At 39.2% G+C, this 21,042-nt stretch overlaps 6 protein-coding genes across 6 annotated transcripts; 3 read left to right on the forward strand and 3 right to left on the reverse strand.

Annotated features, from left to right (window-relative positions):
• The first annotated feature begins 202 nt into the window (after positions 1-202).
• Positions 203-1,677, forward strand: usgS (transmembrane protein UsgS). The gene is made up of 5 exons (XM_040896473.1): positions 203-339; positions 387-493; positions 559-731; positions 778-1,192; positions 1,242-1,677. Exons 1-5 carry the CDS (start codon positions 282-284, stop codon positions 1,599-1,601), a joined length of 1,113 nt encoding a protein of 370 aa, XP_040756591.1. The 5' UTR covers positions 203-281; the 3' UTR covers positions 1,602-1,677.
• Positions 1,678-1,830: 153 nt separating this feature from the next.
• Positions 1,831-3,484, forward strand: P175DRAFT_0451684 (acetamidase/formamidase family protein). The gene is made up of 5 exons (XM_040894497.1): positions 1,831-2,006; positions 2,051-2,069; positions 2,129-2,417; positions 2,465-2,738; positions 2,800-3,484. Exons 1-5 carry the CDS (start codon positions 1,932-1,934, stop codon positions 3,379-3,381), a joined length of 1,239 nt encoding a protein of 412 aa, XP_040756592.1. The 5' UTR covers positions 1,831-1,931; the 3' UTR covers positions 3,382-3,484.
• P175DRAFT_0521006 (putative monooxygenase) lies at positions 3,359-4,999 on the reverse strand. The gene is made up of 3 exons (XM_040899176.1): positions 4,925-4,999; positions 4,668-4,868; positions 3,359-4,581 (listed from the first exon to the last, which is right to left on the reverse strand). Exons 1-3 carry the CDS (start codon positions 4,965-4,967, stop codon positions 3,467-3,469), a joined length of 1,359 nt encoding a protein of 452 aa, XP_040756593.1. The 5' UTR covers positions 4,968-4,999; the 3' UTR covers positions 3,359-3,466.
• A 328-nt stretch (positions 5,000-5,327) lies between these two features.
• On the reverse strand, positions 5,328-6,029 carry P175DRAFT_0426331 (uncharacterized protein; the record flags this gene model as incomplete). The annotated part of the gene is made up of 1 exon (XM_040893159.1): positions 5,328-6,029. A coding segment is annotated over one exon (702 nt), but the record flags the coding sequence as incomplete, so codon positions are not given.
• Positions 6,030-8,160: 2,131 nt separating this feature from the next.
• On the reverse strand, positions 8,161-9,621 carry P175DRAFT_0425042 (uncharacterized protein; the record flags this gene model as incomplete). The annotated part of the gene is made up of 1 exon (XM_040893119.1): positions 8,161-9,621. A coding segment is annotated over one exon (1,461 nt), but the record flags the coding sequence as incomplete, so codon positions are not given.
• A 540-nt stretch (positions 9,622-10,161) lies between these two features.
• Positions 10,162-11,082, forward strand: P175DRAFT_0401639 (HAD family hydrolase; the record flags this gene model as incomplete). The annotated part of the gene is made up of 1 exon (XM_040892994.1): positions 10,162-11,082. A coding segment is annotated over one exon (921 nt), but the record flags the coding sequence as incomplete, so codon positions are not given.
• Positions 11,083-21,042: the final 9,960 nt, after the last annotated feature.

Genomic DNA, 21,042 nt, shown 5'->3' on the forward strand with positions numbered 1-21,042 from the left:
AAGAGATATCCTGAATGAAATTTATAGGAAACCATATCCTCCTCCTCCTCCTCCTACTACTCCATGCATATTTTTGACTGACTGAGTATGTTTCAGCTGTGATTAGGTAAGTTACTCCCCTCTAGGCAGCATGTTTCCGTGATAATTAAATGACAGCGAAAAGGCTCCTCCTCTCTTCTCTCTCTCTCTTCTCATCAAAAGGATCTTCTCCCCTCCTCTCCTAATCAAAGCTGTGGAATTGGCTACTCTAAAGCCTACCGCCACGGAGGAGACTACTAGTCATGACGAGTTTCGAGCCAAACGCCGTGATCCGCGGTTTCCAGCTTACACTCGTTGGCAGTGAGTCTCCCCAGGTCGCGTGCTGCAGTGGTCACTAACATCTCAAGCTCTTCGTGCCTTGCGGAATCCAAGTCTATTTAAATATGATCACTTTCGACAAGCTGCTCTTGCGATCCTCGTTGGAATCATCATCCAAGTCATTATCCAGATTCCGGTAGGACCCGGCGTTCTTTTCTATGGCCAAACGACGAGGTCAAGGCTAAAAGATGATCTCTATAGATTATTGGAATCAGGTTCCTTCTTTGGGTGGCATCCTTTGTTATCAATATGGAAAATGTGACATGGGACGATTCCCTTCTCGATGGCCTAGACTTTTTGAACAAGTCGGTCCTTCAAATTCCGTTCTTGCTCATGACCTTGATGCGATATATCACTCCCACTCTTGACGAAATGTAGGTGATCTGCCCCAGATCCAGATATACAGTACTGATGGTGTAGCTTCATGCAATCCTTACAATGGGTCGACATGACCTACGTCACTAAGCACAAAACTGACGACCCCCAAACCCTCCGCGCAATGTATTACCCAAACCTGGTCCATTACTCGACCAAGGGCAAAGCTAGTCCTTCTTCTAAACCATCTCAACCATCTAAACCAGTTCCCCAAGCCCTCATGGCGTTTGCTCGGAGGTATGGACGGAAAGTTGGCATGCTCTTGGGTATCTATATTGCCTCGCTCCTCCCTCTTGTTGGGCGGTTCGTGATGCCTGCTGTCTCGTTCTACACCTTCAAAAGTACCGTTGGAACCACCCCAGCGGCCGTGATTTTTGGAACCGGGATTGTCCTGCCTAAGCGGTACCTTGTGACGTTCCTTCACAGTTACTATGCCTCTCGCAGCTTGATGCGCGAATTGGTGCGTTTGCCTCTTCTGGTCGTGGACGCGGTTGCTAATGGCAGAATAGTTGGAACCGTACTTTTGCCGTGTGAAGTTTACCCCTGAACAGAAGCGTCGCTGGTTCTTGGACCGGGAAGGGGTTCTCTTTGGATTTGCATTTGCCTTTACTTTTGTGTTGAAGACACCGATCATTGGCGTCCTGATGTATGGGGTAGCGCAAGCCTCCACTGCATATCTCGTCACGAAGATCACGGATCCCCCGCCACATCCCACTGCAAGCGACGGATTTGCAGAGACCCAGGTGACGTGGAAGAACAAACATGAGTTCTTGAAGCTGTCGCTAGACAATCTCGATAAACTCAACACTGCTCCTCTTGAGCAGGAAGGATCCAAAACTACTGATCTTCCGGGGCGAAAGTTCACTTGAGGAGAGAACAACTAGGAAATAAGAACTTTATCAACGGTTTACCTGTTTTGGGGGGGGGGGGGGCTAAAAGTATTAACAGATGATGGAAGGTTAGTTTCAAAGCGACAAATATCACATATATGGAAGATCGTCATCATTTACCAGATAGAGAAGGACCTTTATTACAGGTCTGAGGCGCTGGATATCTCAATAAAGGATTCATAAATTAGAGCGCCGTCGCTGATTCGATTCGAAAGGAGAGGGGTTGTCATCAACTATAAATCTAGTCTATCTTCCATTTTCTTTCCCCTCCTCATCCTTCTAGAATCACACCCCAAGCCAGTTCACAACATGGGCAACCAAGGCATTCGTACTGCACTGAAAGTCGACCTAGACAAGCCTGCCTGGGAGCAAAAGGGCCTTCATGTATGTTTCCCATCTTATCAATGAGTTTCCACTAACCCATCAAGAACCGATGGCATCCCGACGGTATGCTATCCACTATTCAAGTCAATAGAAAAAGGAAGAAGAAAGCTCACGATATCTAGTCCCCAGCTGCGGAACCATTGCAAACAATGAAGTCGTCAAGATCGAGTGTCTCGACTGGACTGGCGGCCAAATCAAAAACAACGACTCGGCCGACGATGTCAAGAATGTCGACCTTACTCAGGTCCACTACCTCTCGGGTCCATTCGACATCGAAACCGCAGAGCCAGGGGACGTCCTGCTCGTTGAGATCCAGGATGTCCAGCCATTCCAGGACCAGCCCTGGGGCTTTACCGGTATATTCAGTCGACAGAACGGAGGAGGGTTTCTAGATGAGATCTATCCTAAAGCGTACGTCGTCTGCTGATAACAGCGGGATGGATCTGACGCACGTATAGGGCCAAAGCTATCTGGGATTTTGAGGGGATCTTCTGCTCCTCTCGACATATTCCACATGTCCGTTTCGCCGGTCTCATCCATCCCGGGATTCTGGGGTGTGCGCCGTCCGCAGAGGTTCTAGCGGAATGGAATCGTCGCGAGGGAGAGCTAATTGCAGCCAACACGACGGGACGAGAGGTCGCAAAACCGCCAGAGCCCACGAATGTCCACGCGGGCAGTGCCAACGAGGAGCTCACGACCAAGATTGGACGTGAAGGAGCACGAACCATTCCCGTATGTCTCCTCCCCCCTTGAGTATAAAATCCAGCACACTTCTAAATGCGGATATCCCCAGGGCCGTCCTGAACACGGAGGCAACTGCGACATCAAGAACCTCTCGCGGGGCTCAAAGGTCTACCTCCCTGTCCACGTTCCCGGGGCCAAGTTCTCAGTCGGCGATCTACACTTCTCCCAAGGCGACGGGGAGATTTCCTTCTGTGGCGCCATCGAAATGGCCGGGGTGATCACGATCAAATTCACCGTGATCAAGAGCGGCATGGCCAAGATGGGGATGAAGTCGCCGATCTTCCAGCCGGGCCCGGTAGAGCCGCACTTTGGACCGGGCCGCTACCTGACCTTTGAGGGCTTTTCCGTGGACGAAACGGGCAAGCAGCACTATCTGGATGCGACGGTTGCGTACCGGCAGACGTGTCTCCGGGTGATTGAGTATCTGCGGCGGTATGGGTATAGTGACTATCAGATTTATCTGCTGCTGAGCTGTGCGCCGGTGCAGGGGCATATTGCGGGCCTGGTGGATATTCCGAATGCGTGTACGACTCTGGGAGTGCCGATGGATATCTTTGATTTTGATATTCGGCCTGAGGTGGAGGCGGTGCCGATGGACATGGGAAGTTGTGCCTTTGCTTCTGAGGGATGAAGTATGTTCATATTTATATACAGTCATCATCATAATTCATTCTCATGCCCAATGGGACCCGACCTGAGTCGCTATATATATAAAACTACGCAAAATACTCATCAAATCTCTCCTCCGCCTCCTGTATACAATCAAAGCCATAAATCTCCCTCTGCACCTCCGCATCCGCCCACTTATCCGGCACAGGACCCTGCCCCTGCCTCAGGGCGGCAAACTGCTTATCGCGCTCGGCCTTCGCGGCGCCGTCGCCCAGATGCAAGGCCCTCCCACTGGCCGCGGCCATCTCCACGAGCGCATAGGCGCGGGTCTTGCGCACCTGCTCATAAGCCTTCAGGGCGCGGTGAACACTGGCGGGCTCCGTATTCGGCAGCCTGGCCAACACCACCGCAATCACGGCGCCGTCTTCCACGGCCTGCGCCGCGCCCTGGGCCAAATGCGGCAGGGTCGGATGGCACGCATCCCCAAGCAACGCGACGGACCCCAGCACCCAGGTCGGGAGCGGCTCGTGCACGCGCAGTTTCCACTCGCAGACGTCGCCCTCCGGCACGTAGCTCAGCAGGCGCTGCACGAGCGGGCAGAAGTCGGCGAAGACTTCCCGCATGGCCGCTTTGGACCCGCGCGTCGTGTACGTGGCGTTGGTGGCCGCCGCGAAATTCGAGTCCGGCTGCGTCGTCGACAGATTGTACAGGGTGTGCTGGGACACCGGGTACGCGATGATATGGCGCTTGTGGCCGATCCAGCGGATCACCTGGTTGCTGGCGAGGAGGGCGCGGAGCTCCGCGTCGTGCTTGACTTGGTCCTGGTGGATCATGATGCGGTAGGCCGCTTGCTGGGTGTCCTTGACTGCGACCGCTGCCGTGGCTGCCGTCGTGGGGTCCGCGTCCGCTGCGAGTTCGTCCAGCATCGCTGCGCGCGTGATGGACTTGATGCCGTCCGCGCCGAAGAGCACGTCTGCGGTGACGTCGTGCGCCGGTTGGGATGCATCGCGTGGAGTCACGGTGAAGGTAGGTCGCGGGGAGAAGGTCTGCACTTTGCTCACGGTTGTGGAGAAGTGGAACTTGATGGCGTCCGGATGGCGGAGACAGCCCTGGTATAGGTTTCCGGCGAGTGAGGCGCGATGGCCAACCATGTGTTTGTATCCGTAGGTTTTTTCAATGTATTTCAGATCAACGTGTGCGAGTTCACCATTGGTAGCGCCGACTTTTTTTGATCAGTTAGACACACACACACATACACACACACATATATATATTATATATATATATATATATTTGTTTGAGAAATACCTCTCACACTAGTTTCCTCAATATTCACAGCCTCCGCTTCAATCCCCTGCCACACCCCCAGACGATCCAGCACCCGAGCCATATTCGGCGCCAGTTGGATGCCAGCGCCCACGAAGCCCAAATCCGACGCCGTTTCGTAGACATCGATATACTTGAATCCCTTTTCAGCGAGAGCCAGAGCGGTCGTCAACCCGCCCATTCCTATTCCCCGTTAGCATTCATTCTGGGTCATTTATGATTGATCCGGGGGGACCTACCTGCGCCGAGGATAGCGATTTTCAAGTCTTGCGGGGTAGCCATTGTGTTGGTTTTCTAGTAAAGGATGTGAGCTGTGGAAACCGTGCACTCAGTTGTGATATGGTCTTTTATATAAGGGACCAAGTAAAACGGTGGCGGCTGAAAACTTAGCCGGTTCCCCCCACACTCCCCACGAAATGCCCCACAAACCGGAAGATGATATAGTATCTATATACGGAGTACTGATGGATATGTAGAAGATGGAGAGTGGGAAAGAATATTATCAACATAATTCAATTAAATTTCTGCTATATTATTATTATAAATCAAAAGAATTTATCTTATGTATGATATATTACATGCATGAACATAGGCGAACTCGTTCCCTCGCTTGCATCGGGGAATTACCGGACCATGCACAATTTACAGGTTGTTTCCAACAGTCTCAACAATGTGGCCAACGGGCTGCCCAAGCTCGGGAAGGAGAGAGCCCACAATGTTGGCGACAGAAGGAGCCAGCTGCACCAGCAGAAACTGGCCGTCCTTGCCAACCACCACCAGGAGGTTGTCCGTTTGAGGGCCCAGCTTCTGGAGAAGCTTGGTGACGTCGATGGCAATGTCAATCACGCTGCCGACGATGCCAGACAGGTGCAGGTCGCTCAGGATACCACCGAGGACACCCTCGATCTCGACCAGGAGGTTCTCGTGGTTCATACCGACGAGCTGGAGGACGGTGCTGCCGGCCGCGGGGGCATCCCGGACGCGCAGGCCCAGCGAGCTAACGAGTTCACCCACGGGGTTGGAGACCGAGTTAAGACCGAGAGTAGCGGTGGTGCCGCGGAGCAAGTCGGCCACTTCCGGAGCAAGCTGGATGAGCAGGATCTGAGCGTCCTCGCCGACAACCGTTAGGATGCAGTCAATCACGGGGCCGAGGTCAGCCACGAGCTTGCCAATGTCGGCAGCGTCACCGACAATGTTACCGATCGAGTCGCTCAGGCTGACCTTGCCCTCGAGCAGGTTGTACACGTCCTTGTCGACAGAAACCAGCAGGCTTTCTCCATCCTTGCCGGTCACGGTCAGGAGACGGTCAACCTGAGGGCCAAGGTCCTGGATGATATGGCCGGTGCCGTGGCAGTGGCCCTCCTGGCAGCCACTGGTGGTGGAGGTGGCAGGAGCAGAGGTAGTAGTCGACGTGCTGGTGGTCTCGCTGGAGGGGGCGGTGGTGGTAGTCAGCGTGTTGGTGTTGGTGTTGGTTACAGTGTTTGTAGCAGTGTTGGTAACAGTGTTGGTAACAGTGCTGGTGGAGGTCGCAGTAGACAACGTGTTGGTGTTGGTATTGGTAGCAGTGTTGGTAGCAGTGCTGGTGGAGGTCGCAGGAGCAGAGGTAGTGGTCGACGTGCTGGTGGTCTCGCTGGGGGGAGCAGTGGTGGTAGTCAGCGTGTTGGTGTTGGTGTTGGTGTTGGTGTTGGTAGCAGTGTTGGTTACAGTGTCGGTAACAGTGTTTGTAACAGTGTTGGTAACAGTGTTGGTAGCAGTGTTGGTATTGGTAGCAGTGCTCAACGTGTTGGTGTTAGTATTGGTATTGGTGTTCGTGTTGGTGCTGCTGCTGGGGTTGCTGCCAGTGCTGGTCCCAGCGCTAGGCACAGTTGCAGGTCCTGTGGTAGTATCACAAGGAGTGCTGGTAGGAACCACAATAGAAGGCACACTAGTCAAGACAGGAGGAATGCTGGTCAAAACTGGAGGAACACCGGTCTCAACAGTAGATCCAGGAACACTGGAGGTTCCAGCTGAAGGGCTGGTCTCAACCGGAGGAACGCTGGTCTGGACCGAAGACCCAGGAACACTGGCGGTTCCAGTTGGAGGGCCAGTCTCGACAGTAGATCCAGGAACACTCGAGGTGCCGGTTGCAGGGCTCGTCTCCCCGGGCACAGTGACGGTGACGGTCACAGTGCCACAAATGCAAGTGTCCCCAGCCGGCTCGCGGGCATGAAGCTGGCCGATAGGGCCGGCCAGGGCATAGCTGGCCAAGGCCAAGGCAGTGACAACAGTAGCCTTCATGTTGAAGATCTCTGAAACGCTGAACGACTCAAATGCTGAAAAGAACGGCTGTCAAAGGAGTGACAATAAGCGCAAAGGGAAAAGGCTGCTGGAATGAGTGACAAACTGAACAGACAAGACTCTCCAGCGGCAGAATTGAAGCCATATTTATATTCCTCGAGCGAGCATCGTTCCTCCCCCTCGAAGTCGCCCCTTGAGCACAACTCTCAGCCTTCGGGCCTAGCCTCATGCTATCGAAATGCACCTAGGAGAGACTATTCTCGTTTATTTCCAATGGCTAATCTCCCGCTGACAGGAGCTTGCTGCCATCATCTCAGCCGGTGGGCTGCGTTGCATGCCCTGGGCCAGTGATCTCTCGTACCTGACGCAGGGAGCCTATCAGGAGTTGCATATGGCCAAAAAAAATAAACAAAATAAAATTACTCCTGCATGATAAATTACCATCAGAGCTTCCCGTTTCTGTGTCTTATTAGGCATCTGCAACAAATAATCCAGATACATACCCAGTAGTTCGTCCTGACTCAACAGGACCAGCCCTCGGGGTTCCACAGTCGTCCAAATCTCAATGTGGCTTCCAATGGTTCCTGTGCAAAGGGGCTGGTGGTGCATCTAAATTCAGACCTGGCGCAATCTAGCACTCTACAGGTCACACCATCACACACAGACAGCCCTATTGATCCCATCTTGAAGGTTGAGTTTGGGCAGTTCCTCTGTTTGTAGGATCGACTGTTCGTGGCTGACGCTATTGACGCGGGCGCTCCGTCGATCCCGAGATTAGCTGACGGAGAGTCTTGCCGATGTTTTCATTTGTGACTGGTCGATTTGTGTCTCAATTTCAACTTCGTGTTTGTTTGTCCCCGGGGGAGGGTTTTTTTTTAAACTTGCTTACTCTTTAATCCGCCCTCGTGTTGCACCCCTGAGCAAGACTCGTCACTCATCACAATAACAAAAGACCGTCCTCTGGGAGTTTGCTGCCCAAAGGGTGAATCCTTCCTTCCAGCCGGGCGACGGCTGCTCTGTCTTTCCCAGAGCGTCATAGGGCTTACATATGAGGGAGGGATGTTAGATGAAAGAGGAGTATCATTGGCAAAGGACTCAAGTCTGAAGGAGGGGAAGCGAGTTTAGACTGGGCTAGTATGAATGCTTTCTTTTGCAATCTTCACAAATCCTCGTCGCGGAAGGGAGCGGGCTTCCGCCTGCCAGGGAATCCCCCCCAATATCGAGGCCCATCGCCCTCGAGTTGGGACAGGTCGCGGCACTGCGGATGCTCATAGTCCTCCACAGTCCCCATCGGCCACATTGGGATTACGCACAGCTCATGATCACCGCACCCGGTACACTTCTTCCAGTTGCTCCATGACAGATAGTTGACCAAATCCTGAATTTGTCCCACAGCAGTGGAATGCTCCGTTTGGCGTAGTGTTTCCAGCAGGGTTGCGCAGATGCTACGCGACACAGAGAGAACCGCGTCTCCGGCCACGGTCGTGGTCGGTGCTGAGCGTCGGATGAACTGCATAGAGCAGCGCTCCACCTCCAATGAGGAGTTCCGCGCATCGTAGTCAATAAAGGGCGTTACTAGGCCCTCAATTTCCTCCTGCAGCTCCTCGATGGTGGGGACCTGGCCAGATGCGAGGTACCGCAGCCTCTTCGCATAGCGCTCCACCACCATATCCGCCACAGCTTGCCAGTCAACCGAGCGCTCCGTGGCGTCGTGATTCCAAATCAGGGCATCGAGGTCCTGCCGCATAGGTTCTAGCTTGTGGGCCGAGAGATGCGCTAGTCGAGGCAAGACATGCGACGAATTACTCCTCTCGGTCTCTCCCGCAGCGCCGAACAAATCTAGCCCGTAGACGTACGCAGTTACAAAATGATCGTAATTCAGTATCACCCGGTTTCCCCCAATGCCCCAGTAGCGAGAGGCCACCGCAGGTACCCATGAATTCCCTGTGGGGTTCCTTTCCTTCCCATTTCCCGGAGATCCCGGGGGTCCTCCATTGGGACTTGATTGGACTCGAGTCACCCGCAGCGCATCCATATCCGTGGCCAAATCACACAGGATAATCTCGAACCCGGCTTCCATGCGAATCAGCCCATCCAGCCGGCCGCCCCAGCGGTCGCGAGCCATGCGACAAAATTCCGTGGCGCGCTCCTCTTCCCCCGCCATGCCATTGCCATCGCTGCGCTGATCGTGGAATAGAATTCGATCCTCCGCATCCAGGGTGCCGTTGTTCGTTTTGCCCGCCGACATGCCATCCACGTACAGGAGCCGCAAGTCCTTCTTCGCCGCAAATGTATGCAGGAACCCAGCCTTGTTCCCATCCACAGGGTCCTGCATCACATGCTGAAAGTCCGGGTGGAATCCCGGCGGCGGAGGGCCATGTCCGTCAGGGGGTGGTGGTGGTGGTGGATCATGGCTCCCCGGAGGCGGTCTTCGTCGATGCGCAAAGTTCAAAGCATGCTCGGGCTCAAATGCCACCCATTCGGGGCTTTTCACAGGATCCGAGGAGCCAGAGCCATGATACAGCTGGGTCCCTTCAGGCACGGTGGCCAGGAAGAAAGACATGCCGTTGTGGTTCAGCGAGGAACCCCACTGGCGCATGGACGAGTGGACGGCGTTGAAAATGTGGTTTGCATTTTCGGGAAATGAAGCTGAAGTCGCAGCCGCCGTGGACGCAAGGAGAGCTACCGTGCAGCATCGAAGGTTCGACCAGCGACGACTCATGATGAAACCGCAATAAAGGAGTCGGAGCTGATGCAGGTACTGGTGCTGCTGCAGGTTATGTGAGAAGAGCGATAAATCCGCAAGACATTTCCCCTGAGCTATACTGTAGCCTAGCTTTATTTATTGTAGATGGAGGAGTGGGGGGGAAGGGAAAGGAAGCCGCGTCATCAGGACGGATCTCTAACGATTTTAGTCAATTTAGGCCATGATTGCGTTGAATACATAGCTTCATATCTGATCTGGAGAAGTCGAACTTGAGATTGATGATATTGTGAACTGTGAAGGATTGATTGAAGATGTGATGAGAATACTGTCGTCTGTAATGTAGTTACTCCCAATTCTAACACTTAGTCACTTGACTATACGCACTTACTACCTCTCTTAACTCACACCGATCTCTCCCTCTAATATAGATATATATATATATATATACGAATTAAAACCCTCAACAAGATCAATAAATAGATAATAATGCCTCGTTCCCTTCTTCTCACCCTCGACGCCTTCGGTACCCTCTTCCACCCACGCGCCCCCATCGCAACCCAATACGCGGCGTCCGCAACCTCCTTCAACCTCCCCCCAATCTCCCCAGAACGCCTACATGTCGCGTTCAAAACAGCATTCAAAGCCCAATCAAGTTCCTATCCAAATTACGGCCGCGAGCAGGTCCTCCGCGGCGAATACGCTGGCCCGCGACAATGGTGGGAGGAGGTGATCCGGGGTAGTTTTTCACGAGCCCTTTCCGACCTTCCAGCCACATCGCTGGACATGAACGCGAACACAAAGACAGAAGATCATAATAAGAATAATCCGAATCCTACCGCTAACACCGGTGCTTGTGGCGTTCATATCCCCGACGCACTTATCCAAGATCTCCTCGATCGATTCGCCAGCGCAAGGGGGTACGCTCTTTACGCCGATGTGCGGCCCTTTTTCGACATGGTTCGGTCGTTAAAGCAGCAGCAGCATAGACGCATCCTTATCGGGGTTGTCTCCAACTCTGATGATCGGATCTCTGCTGTGCTGGAGTCCCTGGGTGTATCTGTGAGTCTACCGGGGTTTGAGGAGGACAGGGAAAGTCAACTCTCTCCCTTGCCGAAGGAAGAAAATCCAGGGCATCTGCGTCTGCATGATATCGACTTTGTGGTTACAAGTTACCAGGCTGGAGCAGAGAAACCCGAGAGATTAATTTACGAGGTGGCGCAGCGGCAGGCGCAGTGCGAGTCAGGATCAGAATGGGAATGGGTGCATGTCGGAGATGATTACAGGAAGGATTACCTAGGGGCTTTGGAGGCTGGGGGGGAGGCTTATTTCCTTCCTAGGGATAATACAGCTGGAAAGGCTGCCGGGGACAATGTGAAGACGATTACTTCGTTGTTGGATCTGATTCCGGAGCTACAGAAGTATACCTAGGTATATGAGTCGAGACCATGTAGATAAGAAAGGAGAGCAAGATGTATATACTACTATACTCTGCACTTGAAGTGTAAATAATTTCTTGACTTGTTTTTTTTTTCACTAAATCATAACCCGATGTAGATATGTATGGACACTCCTAACACCATTCCAAACAAAAAGGTATATTCAATCCATAATCGTAACGCCCAAAATCCACACAGACCTGTTCGTTAATCAGTTACTTACTTACATGCTAGTGAACTGGATTCCTGCGGAAATTGAACGACTTTCCCTTTCCGCTTTAGGTCCAACTTGGCGCCGCTTTTTGCTCACTGAGCGGCCCGGAGCGTGGGGGGAGCATAAAAGTGCGTGTCCTGAGCCATCACTGAGCGATCTCAGATTGCTCCGGGAGTAAATATTAGAGGATGTGACCGTTACCCTGAGCCTGTCTGAGCTTACACGTGCTAGTCATCTGACCCAACTAAACTGTGCACGACTAAAGTTATGTATTTCACTTCAGTCCTGCCAGCGGCCCATGATTTTCCTGGCCCTCTGAAAACATTATGCCCCATTTTCATGATCATTTCTTGTATAACCCCAAACTAAATGTGGGCATACTCTCGAGCACCAATAGTGTCAATCCAACTTCTTATCAGCCGGCTTCGCTTACGCGTCATTAATGCTCTATAACCACTAAAGACCTATACTTGTTCTACCTACCGCCCTTTTAGACATCGCTATGTTTTACTGCATCAGGGGCCTTGAAACTTGTCTATGCGTAACATACATTTGATAGGCTATTCTAGAAAAACCTGAAAAACTGAATGTCGCTTGGAGGTACAGGTAGTACAATGCCATTCATAGAGATGCACGTTGATTTACCCATGCTGTAAAAGATGCTTTCATTTTGGTTTCTTGTTTCCTCAAAGAATGCTGATTAGTGTAATTTGGTAGATGCACCATGGTTGTACCTAAAGAATGTCGGAGACATAATCAAACAAGTAATTCATAGGTCTTTGATCTACCTTGGTGGCCAGCAACTATACTCTCGTGGCATTTGCATATTAGTTCCACCTTTAATTCTTCCATATCAGGGATATACAGTCGGTTGCAGTAAAATAGGAGTCCAGAATAGCAGGTATACTTAAATAATATGTTGGAGTGCTGCAATCAATGCAAACAGCACTGCCATTAAGTGAGTAGCAACACATGACTACTCTGTGTATTTAGGCTACTATTTCCTTCTAGATCTTTATACTTCCTCCAAGCATCCTCTTTATCTCTTTATCTCTTAGTTAGACCTAATTAAACCTATTTCAGTCAACTTTCTACTATTATAGTTTGATAACCTCTTATTAGGTTATAAGCCCTTCTTAAGGTTCTAATTTATGCTTCTTAGACCTTGAAAAACTCTTATTAGATCCCTGTACTAGAAAATAATCTACTACCTAATTAGTTAGAGATCCTGGCTATAAAAGGAGCTCTATATAATTACTACTTTAAAGTATTCTATTTAGATATAAATTCTAATTATAAAAGGAAGAGAGTAATAACTTTACTAAAGAAATAATAATTAAAGTATTTTATTTAGATATAAATTCTAGTTATAAAAGGAAAAAAGTAATAACTTTATTAAAAAAGTAATAATTAAAGTATTCTATTTAAATATATTATTTAGCTACTTTAATTAAAGTTTAGTTATAAAATTTAATTACTAAAATAAAGCAAGATTTAACCTAAAGATAACAAGTAAATCTTTAATTATTAATAAAAAAGTAACTATATTAAACAGCCTTTAGAAACCTTTAACTTATACTATTACCTCCTATAAGTATCTTACTAGTAAGGTACTTGAGTATAGGTAGTATTAGTAAAGGAAGCAAAGCTATATAGAGTACAAGGGTAGTAGGAAGGTATTAAAAGTAATAAAATAAAGTACTTGTCTCTTAGTACTTTAAGGGTTATTATATTATTATTTATATTATTTAGTTAAGTTACTAGTATAATATAAATAATTTAAATATTATTATTTTTTTAATTATTTTTAATTATTTAATATATAATTTAGTATATAATTTAGTATATAATTATATATTATATAATTACTATAATAATTATTTTCTCTTTTCTTAATAATATATCTATATATTATATATATTATACCTAATCTAGCTTAATATCCTATTAAGAGGGAGCTAGTCCTAGTTAATATAATATAACCTACTTTTTTATTTAATACTAGAAATAATAATAATATATATAATATTATCTCTATTAATTATATTTTATTAAATAAAATATAAATAATATTATATTTTATTTTAAATAAAATAATAAATAAGAATAAGTAATTTACTAGATATATTAATAATAAATAAAGATATTATTATAATATAAATATTATAGGAAAATACTTCTTTATATATATATTTTCTAGCTTAATCTATATTTTAAAAAGTTCTTTTTAATAAGTTAATATATTATTCTAGATAGGTTATTATTATTTAAGTATTATAATAATAGCTAACTATATTATAGACCTTATATATTATAGTATAGCTATATACCTATCTAGTTAGATTCTATCCTAATTATTTACCTCTACTCCTATATTTAAGCTATATTATCCCTAATCTTATTATAGCTTTTTAAACTATATCTTTATTCTAACCTAATTCTTACCTATTATACCTATATATAAATAGCCTGAATATATACCCTATTATTATCACGGGGAGCAGGCAGGCAGTAGGTGTAGCTAATAGTAGGGTGTATATTCAGGCTATCTGTATATAGGTATAATAGGTAGGGATTAGGTTAGGATAAGGACATAGCTTAAAGAGCTATAATAGGATTAGGGGTAATATAGCTTAAATATAGGAGTAGAGGTAGATAGTTAAGGTAGAATCTAACTAGATAGATATATAGTTATACTATAATAGTATTCCCTTTCTTAGACTAAGCTCTAGTAAAGTATTCCTAAGGTCCAGGCTTTCTAGAGTAATAATAATAATAAGTAATAATATATTTAATAGTATTCTCTAGATAGCTAGTAGAAATTTTAATAATAATAGAATATTTAACCTATTTAATAATATACTTTAAATATAGATAGCTATCTTAGCTATAATAATTCTAGTAAGAATTAATTACTTTCTTAATCTTTTATTTTTTAATACTATTAATTTTAATATATAGGGATTTAATTTTTTCTTATCTAAATAATAGATCTTTAGTAGTTAGATATAATAATTTAATATAAAATACTAGATATATTTTTATACTTTTAAGTAGATTTAGTTTATAAATATAAAGGCTAATAACCCTCTTAATAAAAAAAAAGTTTAGATTTTTCTAGTCTAATTTTTTTTAAAAGTATAGAATTATAATATTCTTAATATTTAATTAAATTAATTAATTCTTAATATAATATCTAATAGAATAATATTTTTAATTAATATAGTATTTATAATAAGCTTAAGTAATAATTATAATAATATAATAATATTTTTATATTTACTTTATAATTAAAGTAAATTAGTAAGTATTATAAATTTATAAATAGTAATTAAGTAAGATAAACTTAAATTTTATATAAGAATTAAAATTATATAGAGTAAAGAATAAGAAATATCTAGTAATTTTAGAATTAATATTATTAGTAGTAAATTTTATTATAAGTAGTTATTTAGCCTAATTATCTTATAAGTAGTTAATATAAACTTATAAATATTATTTTAAAATAATATTTATATATTTAGTTTATTTATTAGTCTTAGAATAATAAATAATAGATAAAAGTAATCTTATTTTTAAAGTATAGTTTAAATATATCTAGAATACTAATATAAACTAAGATCCTTAATTAAATATAATAAACTTAAAGAATTTATAAAATCTCTAAATATAGTTTTAGAATAGGTAGGTAGCTCCCTTAATATTATAAGTATTATTATAGGAAATATAGTATTAAAACTTTATTAACTAGTTAATTATTACTATAATAGTATTAAAGCCTAAGCTTTAGAGTAAATATATAATAAAATTAATAAATATATTTCTTTAAAAATTCTTAAATATAAGTAAAAAATAAAGTACTCTTTAATATTTATTTTAATAAGGTATAGATTATTTATAAGTATAATAATTATAAACTTATTACTTTATAAATTATAATATTCTAGGCTAGTAATATAATTATAATAATAATTTATAAATCTTTAATTTATCTTAATAACTAGTAATTATACTTTTATAATATTTATATATTAGTTCTATCTTTAATTCTTCTATATTAGGGATATATAATTAATTATAGTAAAATAAAAGTCTAGAATAGTAGGTATATTTAAATAATATAATTAATAAATAATAATTATAGCTCTTTTCCAGGCTTTCTAAAATATTATTAGAGGCTAGATCTTATTTATAATCCTTATTTAAGCACTCTCTTAACTATTTAGGGAGCTAGATAGTCTCTTCTTCTTTAGGCTTAGATAGCTAGAAATATACTAACTTTCTTCTAGTAGTAACTTAGAGCTAGATTAATTATAATATTTACTAGCTCTATAACTTCTTTAAATATTTAAATAAAAAGCTTACTAAATTTTCTCTTTTTAATATTATTTAACTCTAATATAGTAAGTATTTATTCTTTTTCTTAGGGAGATTTTATAACCTTCTAATTAAATTATTTAATTTTATTTTATACTTGCCCAGGTAATAATTAATTATAAAATTAAAATAAAATAGGAATTTAAATTATTAAGCTTATTATTAATTTAATATTTTAATTATTATAAAATACTCTAGATTTCTATAATTAGTTATAATCTTAATTAAATATTAATATTCTTTTAATTTTAGGATCTATTCTTCTAAATAATAAATAATTACTAGTAATTCTTTATTATATATCTTATAATTATATTTAATTAGAGTTATTTTTTTTAAGTAAAATCTTATTAAGTATAGAATTTTATTATTATTATATTATAATAATACTCTAATAAATATAAAGTCTAAGATATTAATTTCTAAAATAGCTAGTTAATCCTAATTAAAGGATTTTAGTATTAGTTTCTTAATAAATTTTACTTTTAGTATTTTAAAAGTAGTCTAGTAAATTAGAGTTTATAAGAATAGGGTTCCTTTCTTCTTTAAGATAGTAACAGGCATGAGAATCTATAAGAATTCTTTAATAAAGTATTAATAGAATCTAGTAAATTTTATAAAATTCTTAATATTAGTAATTATTTTAAGTAACTTTTAATTTATTATAATTTTAATTTTTTTAAGATCTATATAAGTACCTTCTTTTCTAATAATAATATTTAGAAACTTAATTTCTAGCTAGTAAAATTTATACTTAAATATCTTTATATATAGGTTATTATTTCTTAAGATTTATAATATTTATTTTAAGTATTTAATATATTTTTTTTTTATATAATTATAGATTAGAATATTATTTAGAAATATATTATAAAATATATTTATATATTATTATAGGATATTATTTATAAAATATTAGAAAATAGCTAGGGTACTAGTTAGACTAAATAATATAATTAAGGACTTATATAGTCTAAAATAGGTTTAAAAAATAATTAGGTATTCTAATTTCTTCTTAATATAGATATTATTAAAAGTAATTATTAAATTAATCTTAGAAAAGTACTATATTCCTTATAAGTTATTTAAGATTTCTTTAATTAAAAATAATAAGTAATAATCCTTAATTAATATAATATTTAGTCCTTAATAATCTATATATAGGTAGAGGCTATCTCTAGATTTATTAATAAATAAGATAAGAGAGATAGCTAGAAATAAGCTAGAATATATAAAATCTTTCTTTAGATTCTCTTTTAATTATTTTTTTAAAATAATTAATTATACTTATAATATTAAATATAATTTATTAAATAAGAGTTATTTTTTTTCTTAAATCTTAATATTATAATTATATAATTAGTATAATAGTAGCTTTTCTATTTTTTAGGGATTAAATATATTTTAAAAATCTTATAATTCTAGGAAAAATATAAATAGTAATTTAAGACTAGTATCTCTATACTTTAGTTTTTTATTAACTTTATTTAATAAAATCTAGTATAATTTCTATACTAGATAGTAGGTATATATAATTAATATTTTTAAGGATATTTAATATATTTTTATAAATATAAGAAGTTTTAACTCTAGTAATTTTTCTTATTAATTTAATTACTTAAGTTAATTTTTCTAGAAAATATTTATTAGGGCCCTTATCTTTATAAGCTTAAGAGGTATATTATAGTATTTATAATAGTATTAGCTATTAAATATAATTATTTAGTTAGAGAAATATATCTTTAGATTATATATAGTAAGCTAGGCTAGTTCTAGAATAATTAAGTAGTAGGAGAGATAGGTAATATAGAAAATAGATTTCTAGTTATAATAATTATTTAATAATAGGTTAGCCTTTATATAATAAGTTATTATACTTTCTTTTATTTTCTTGCTATAGAAGTTAGACAAGAATATTAGATAGAGAAGTAGAATAATCTTTAATTTATATATTTTTATTTATTAGTAATTTATAAAGCTAACTCCTTTAACTTTAGAATTAGTTATAATATAAGTTAGTATTTTTAGGTTTTCTTAATATAATTATACCTACTATATTATTAGATTGGTGTGTATATAATAGGAATTAGGGGAGTTAGTTAATTTAGTAATAATATAGAATAAATAGAATAATATATCTAGTAATAAGAACTTCTATATATATTCTAGTATTAGATAATAATTATAGCTAGGTAGATTTTATTTTCTAAGTTAGGTAGGGTATTAGGGAAGTATAGTTAATTAGGTTCTTCTAGAGTAGTAAGATAATTATTTTAAATTATAATATAGGGAGTAGGTAATATTATAGTAAAGATTAGGCTAGAATAGTATACTAGTATATTTATTTATTTTTAAATTTATATAAAGTATTAATTAGATAAAGAGTAATTTTTTATATAGTATATTTTATTTCTATAATAGAAATATTTCTTATACTTATATTATTCTTTCCTAAGGAAGTATAATATATAGTAAATATAAAATAAGTTTATAGTATCTAAATCTTTTCTAGGTATAGGGGGTATAACTAGGTAACTAGATAAGATAGAACTAGAGAGATTCCTTAGTATTACTAGACTAGGGTAGTAAGAACTAGATATTAGGTAAGAATAGGATACTTATAGCTAGTATTAGTAGTAGTAGTTTTCTAGTAACTAGAGATAGTTAGTATATTCTTAAAAATCTTAAAATAAGATAGGGTTATAAAATAATATATTTTAGAATTTAATTAAAATATTTTAAATTAGGAAAGATATTAAAGAGTTATTAAATATTTTTTTTTCTAAAGTAAAATAATAAAACTTTATAAAATAAGTACTAAAGTCTAAGTTCTTTTATTTCTAACTATAAAGATAGTTCTAAGTATTTTAAATTTAATTAGGGTCTTTAAATATTATTTTTAGATAATTAAGTAGGTTAGAATAATCTAAAAACTAGAGAATATTAAATCTTATTTTAAGTAAGATTAGTTTATAAGCCTTTCTAGTTAAATATTCTATTATATAGATTAATTAGACTTTAATAGCTAGAAAATAGTCTAGATTAATATCTATTTTATTATAAATCTATTATATAAAATAATAAAGATTAAAATAAGTACTATTAAATTCTTATAAGTTAGGGAATTTTTTACTAAGATAAGTACTAGAAGAAGAACTAGTAAAAATAGATATAAGTATTTTTATTATATTAGCTATTATAGTTTTAGTAAGAGGAGTATATTTAGTAAGAATAAGAGTAGTAATAAGAATAAATATAATAGAGATAATAATAACCTATAATATAATAAATATATATTTAAACTTAATTAACTTTTATTAAATTATTTCTAGTTTTTCTTTCTAGTATAGTATTACTTCCTTTTTTTTAGCTAGCTCTAGGCTAGCTTTATTAGCTTAGTTTTAGAAGGCATGAATCTCCTTCTTTAGGGAATTAGTATATCTATTATAAGATCTAAAGTAAATAATCTAGATAATAAAATTATTAGTAATATAGCTTATAAATTCCTTAATTAAGTCTATAATTAGGGGTGGTTCAGGTTATTTTAATATACTAGTAATAGTTATACCTAGGATAGGAGCTATATAATATTATAAGGAATAAGTAGGTAGTAGGTATAATTAATAATAAGATATATATTTAGGCTATCTACATACAAGTATAATAGGTAGGGGTTAGGTTAGGATAAGGATAGGGGACTGTTAACGCCACACCCTGTATTGATCCAACCACACCCCTTCCTGATCCTGCCACACCCCCTGACCTGATAATGCCACACCTATTTATCACGTGATCTTTTTTCTTACTATATATGGTTTAGTTATAAGAGTATGTAATTTAGGTAATATACTATATTATTAGACTAAAAGGTTACTATGATCAGACCTGATAGGTAGATGGCTGTGGTTCGAATCCGGCTGGTGTCATTATGTGTGTAATAATGATAATTAAGTCCTAGGGTTGGATAGTCCCACTAGACCTAGATAGGTGCTAGGGTTGGGTAGAGAGTCCTACTAGGCTGAATAGATACTAGGGCTGGGTTAAGTCCCGCTAGACCTGAATAGGTGCTAGGGCTGGGTTGAATCCTGCTAGACCTAAATAGGTACTAGGGCTGGGTTGAATCCCGCTAGACCTAAATAGGTGCTAGGGCTGGGTTGAATCCCGCTAGACCTAGTTGTACTACTAGATTTGAACCATGCCTACCTGCTCACAGCCCTTAGCTTAGCCTAGCTAGCTTAGGACTGGGGGTCCCTACTAAATATATGCTAGTTAGCTTGCAGTTAAGCCTTATCTTAAGGAAGGAGATAGTTATCATGGCGTGCACTAGGTGTACTGGTACTAAGGCAAATGATTGCTAGGTATATAAGGTGGGATTCGGGCAGATCAGACTATTAGGTCTAATTATAGTGACCTTTTAGTCTAATAGTTTAGACATGTTGCCTGAATTACATGCTATAATAGAAAATAGATATCTAACTCTACATGTAATATTTTCATCATGTGATAAATAGGTGTGGCATTATCAGGTTAGGGGGTGTGGCAGGATCGGGAAGGGGTGTGGTTGGATCGATACAGGGTGTGGCGTTAACAAAACCCTAAGGATATAGCTTGAAGAGCTATAATAGAATTAGGGGTAATATGGCTTAAATATAGGAGTAGAGGTGGATAGTTAGGGCAGAATCTAACCAGATAGGTACATGGCTACGCTGTGACAATTATTAGTTATATTTATTACCTACCTGCCCTCTATAATATTATATAGTTCCTACCCTAGGTATAGCTACTACTAGTATATTAAAATAATCTAAACTATCCCTAATTATAGATTTAGTTAAGGAGTTTATAAGCTATATTACTAATAATTTTATTATTTAGATTATTTACCTTAAATCTTATAATAAATATATTAATTTTCTAGAGAAAGAAATTTATACCTTTTAAAATTAAGTTAATAAAGCTAGTCTAGAGCTAGCTAAGAAGAAAAGAGTAATACTATATTAGAAAGAAAAATTAGAAATTATTTAATAGAAATTAATTAAATTTAAGTATATATTTATTATATTATAGATTATTATTATTTTTATTATACTTATTCTTATTATTATCCCTACTCTTACTAAATATATTCCTTTTACTAAAACTATAATAACTAATATAATAGGAGTATTTATACCTATTTTTACTAGTTCTTTTTTTAATATCTATCTTAGTAAGAAACTCCTTAATTTATAAGAATTTAATAATACTTATTTTAATCTTTACTACTTTATATAGTAAATCTATAGTAAAATAAATATTAATCTAAACTATTTTCTAGCTATTAAGACTTAATTAACTTATATAGTA

Source organism: Aspergillus ochraceoroseus (genome assembly GCF_002846915.1).
Source record: "Aspergillus ochraceoroseus IBT 24754 chromosome Unknown P175scaffold_1, whole genome shotgun sequence".
Lineage (NCBI taxonomy): Eukaryota > Fungi > Ascomycota > Eurotiomycetes > Eurotiales > Aspergillaceae > Aspergillus > Aspergillus ochraceoroseus.

Excerpts from the sequence above, each read along its gene's own strand:
- usgS (XM_040896473.1), top strand. The coding sequence starts at position 282 with ATGACGAGTTTCGAGCCAAACGCCGTGATCCGCGGTTTCCAGCTTACA. Across the intron at positions 340-386 it reads CCAGCTTACACTCGTTGGCA|CTCTTCGTGCCTTGCGGAAT; the intron begins GTGAGTCTCCCC and ends TAACATCTCAAG. Across the intron at positions 732-777 it reads ACTCCCACTCTTGACGAAAT|CTTCATGCAATCCTTACAAT; the intron begins GTAGGTGATCTG and ends CTGATGGTGTAG.
- P175DRAFT_0451684 (XM_040894497.1), top strand. The coding sequence starts at position 1,932 with ATGGGCAACCAAGGCATTCGTACTGCACTGAAAGTCGACCTAGACAAG. Across the intron at positions 2,418-2,464 it reads GATGAGATCTATCCTAAAGC|GGCCAAAGCTATCTGGGATT; the intron begins GTACGTCGTCTG and ends ACGCACGTATAG. Across the intron at positions 2,739-2,799 it reads AAGGAGCACGAACCATTCCC|GGCCGTCCTGAACACGGAGG; the intron begins GTATGTCTCCTC and ends GGATATCCCCAG.
- P175DRAFT_0521006 (XM_040899176.1), bottom strand. The coding sequence starts at position 4,967 with ATGGCTACCCCGCAAGACTTGAAAATCGCTATCCTCGGCGCAG. Across the intron at positions 4,869-4,924 it reads AATCGCTATCCTCGGCGCAG|GAATGGGCGGGTTGACGACC; the intron begins GTAGGTCCCCCC and ends AACGGGGAATAG. Across the intron at positions 4,582-4,667 it reads TGAGGAAACTAGTGTGAGAG|TCGGCGCTACCAATGGTGAA; the intron begins GTATTTCTCAAA and ends GATCAAAAAAAG.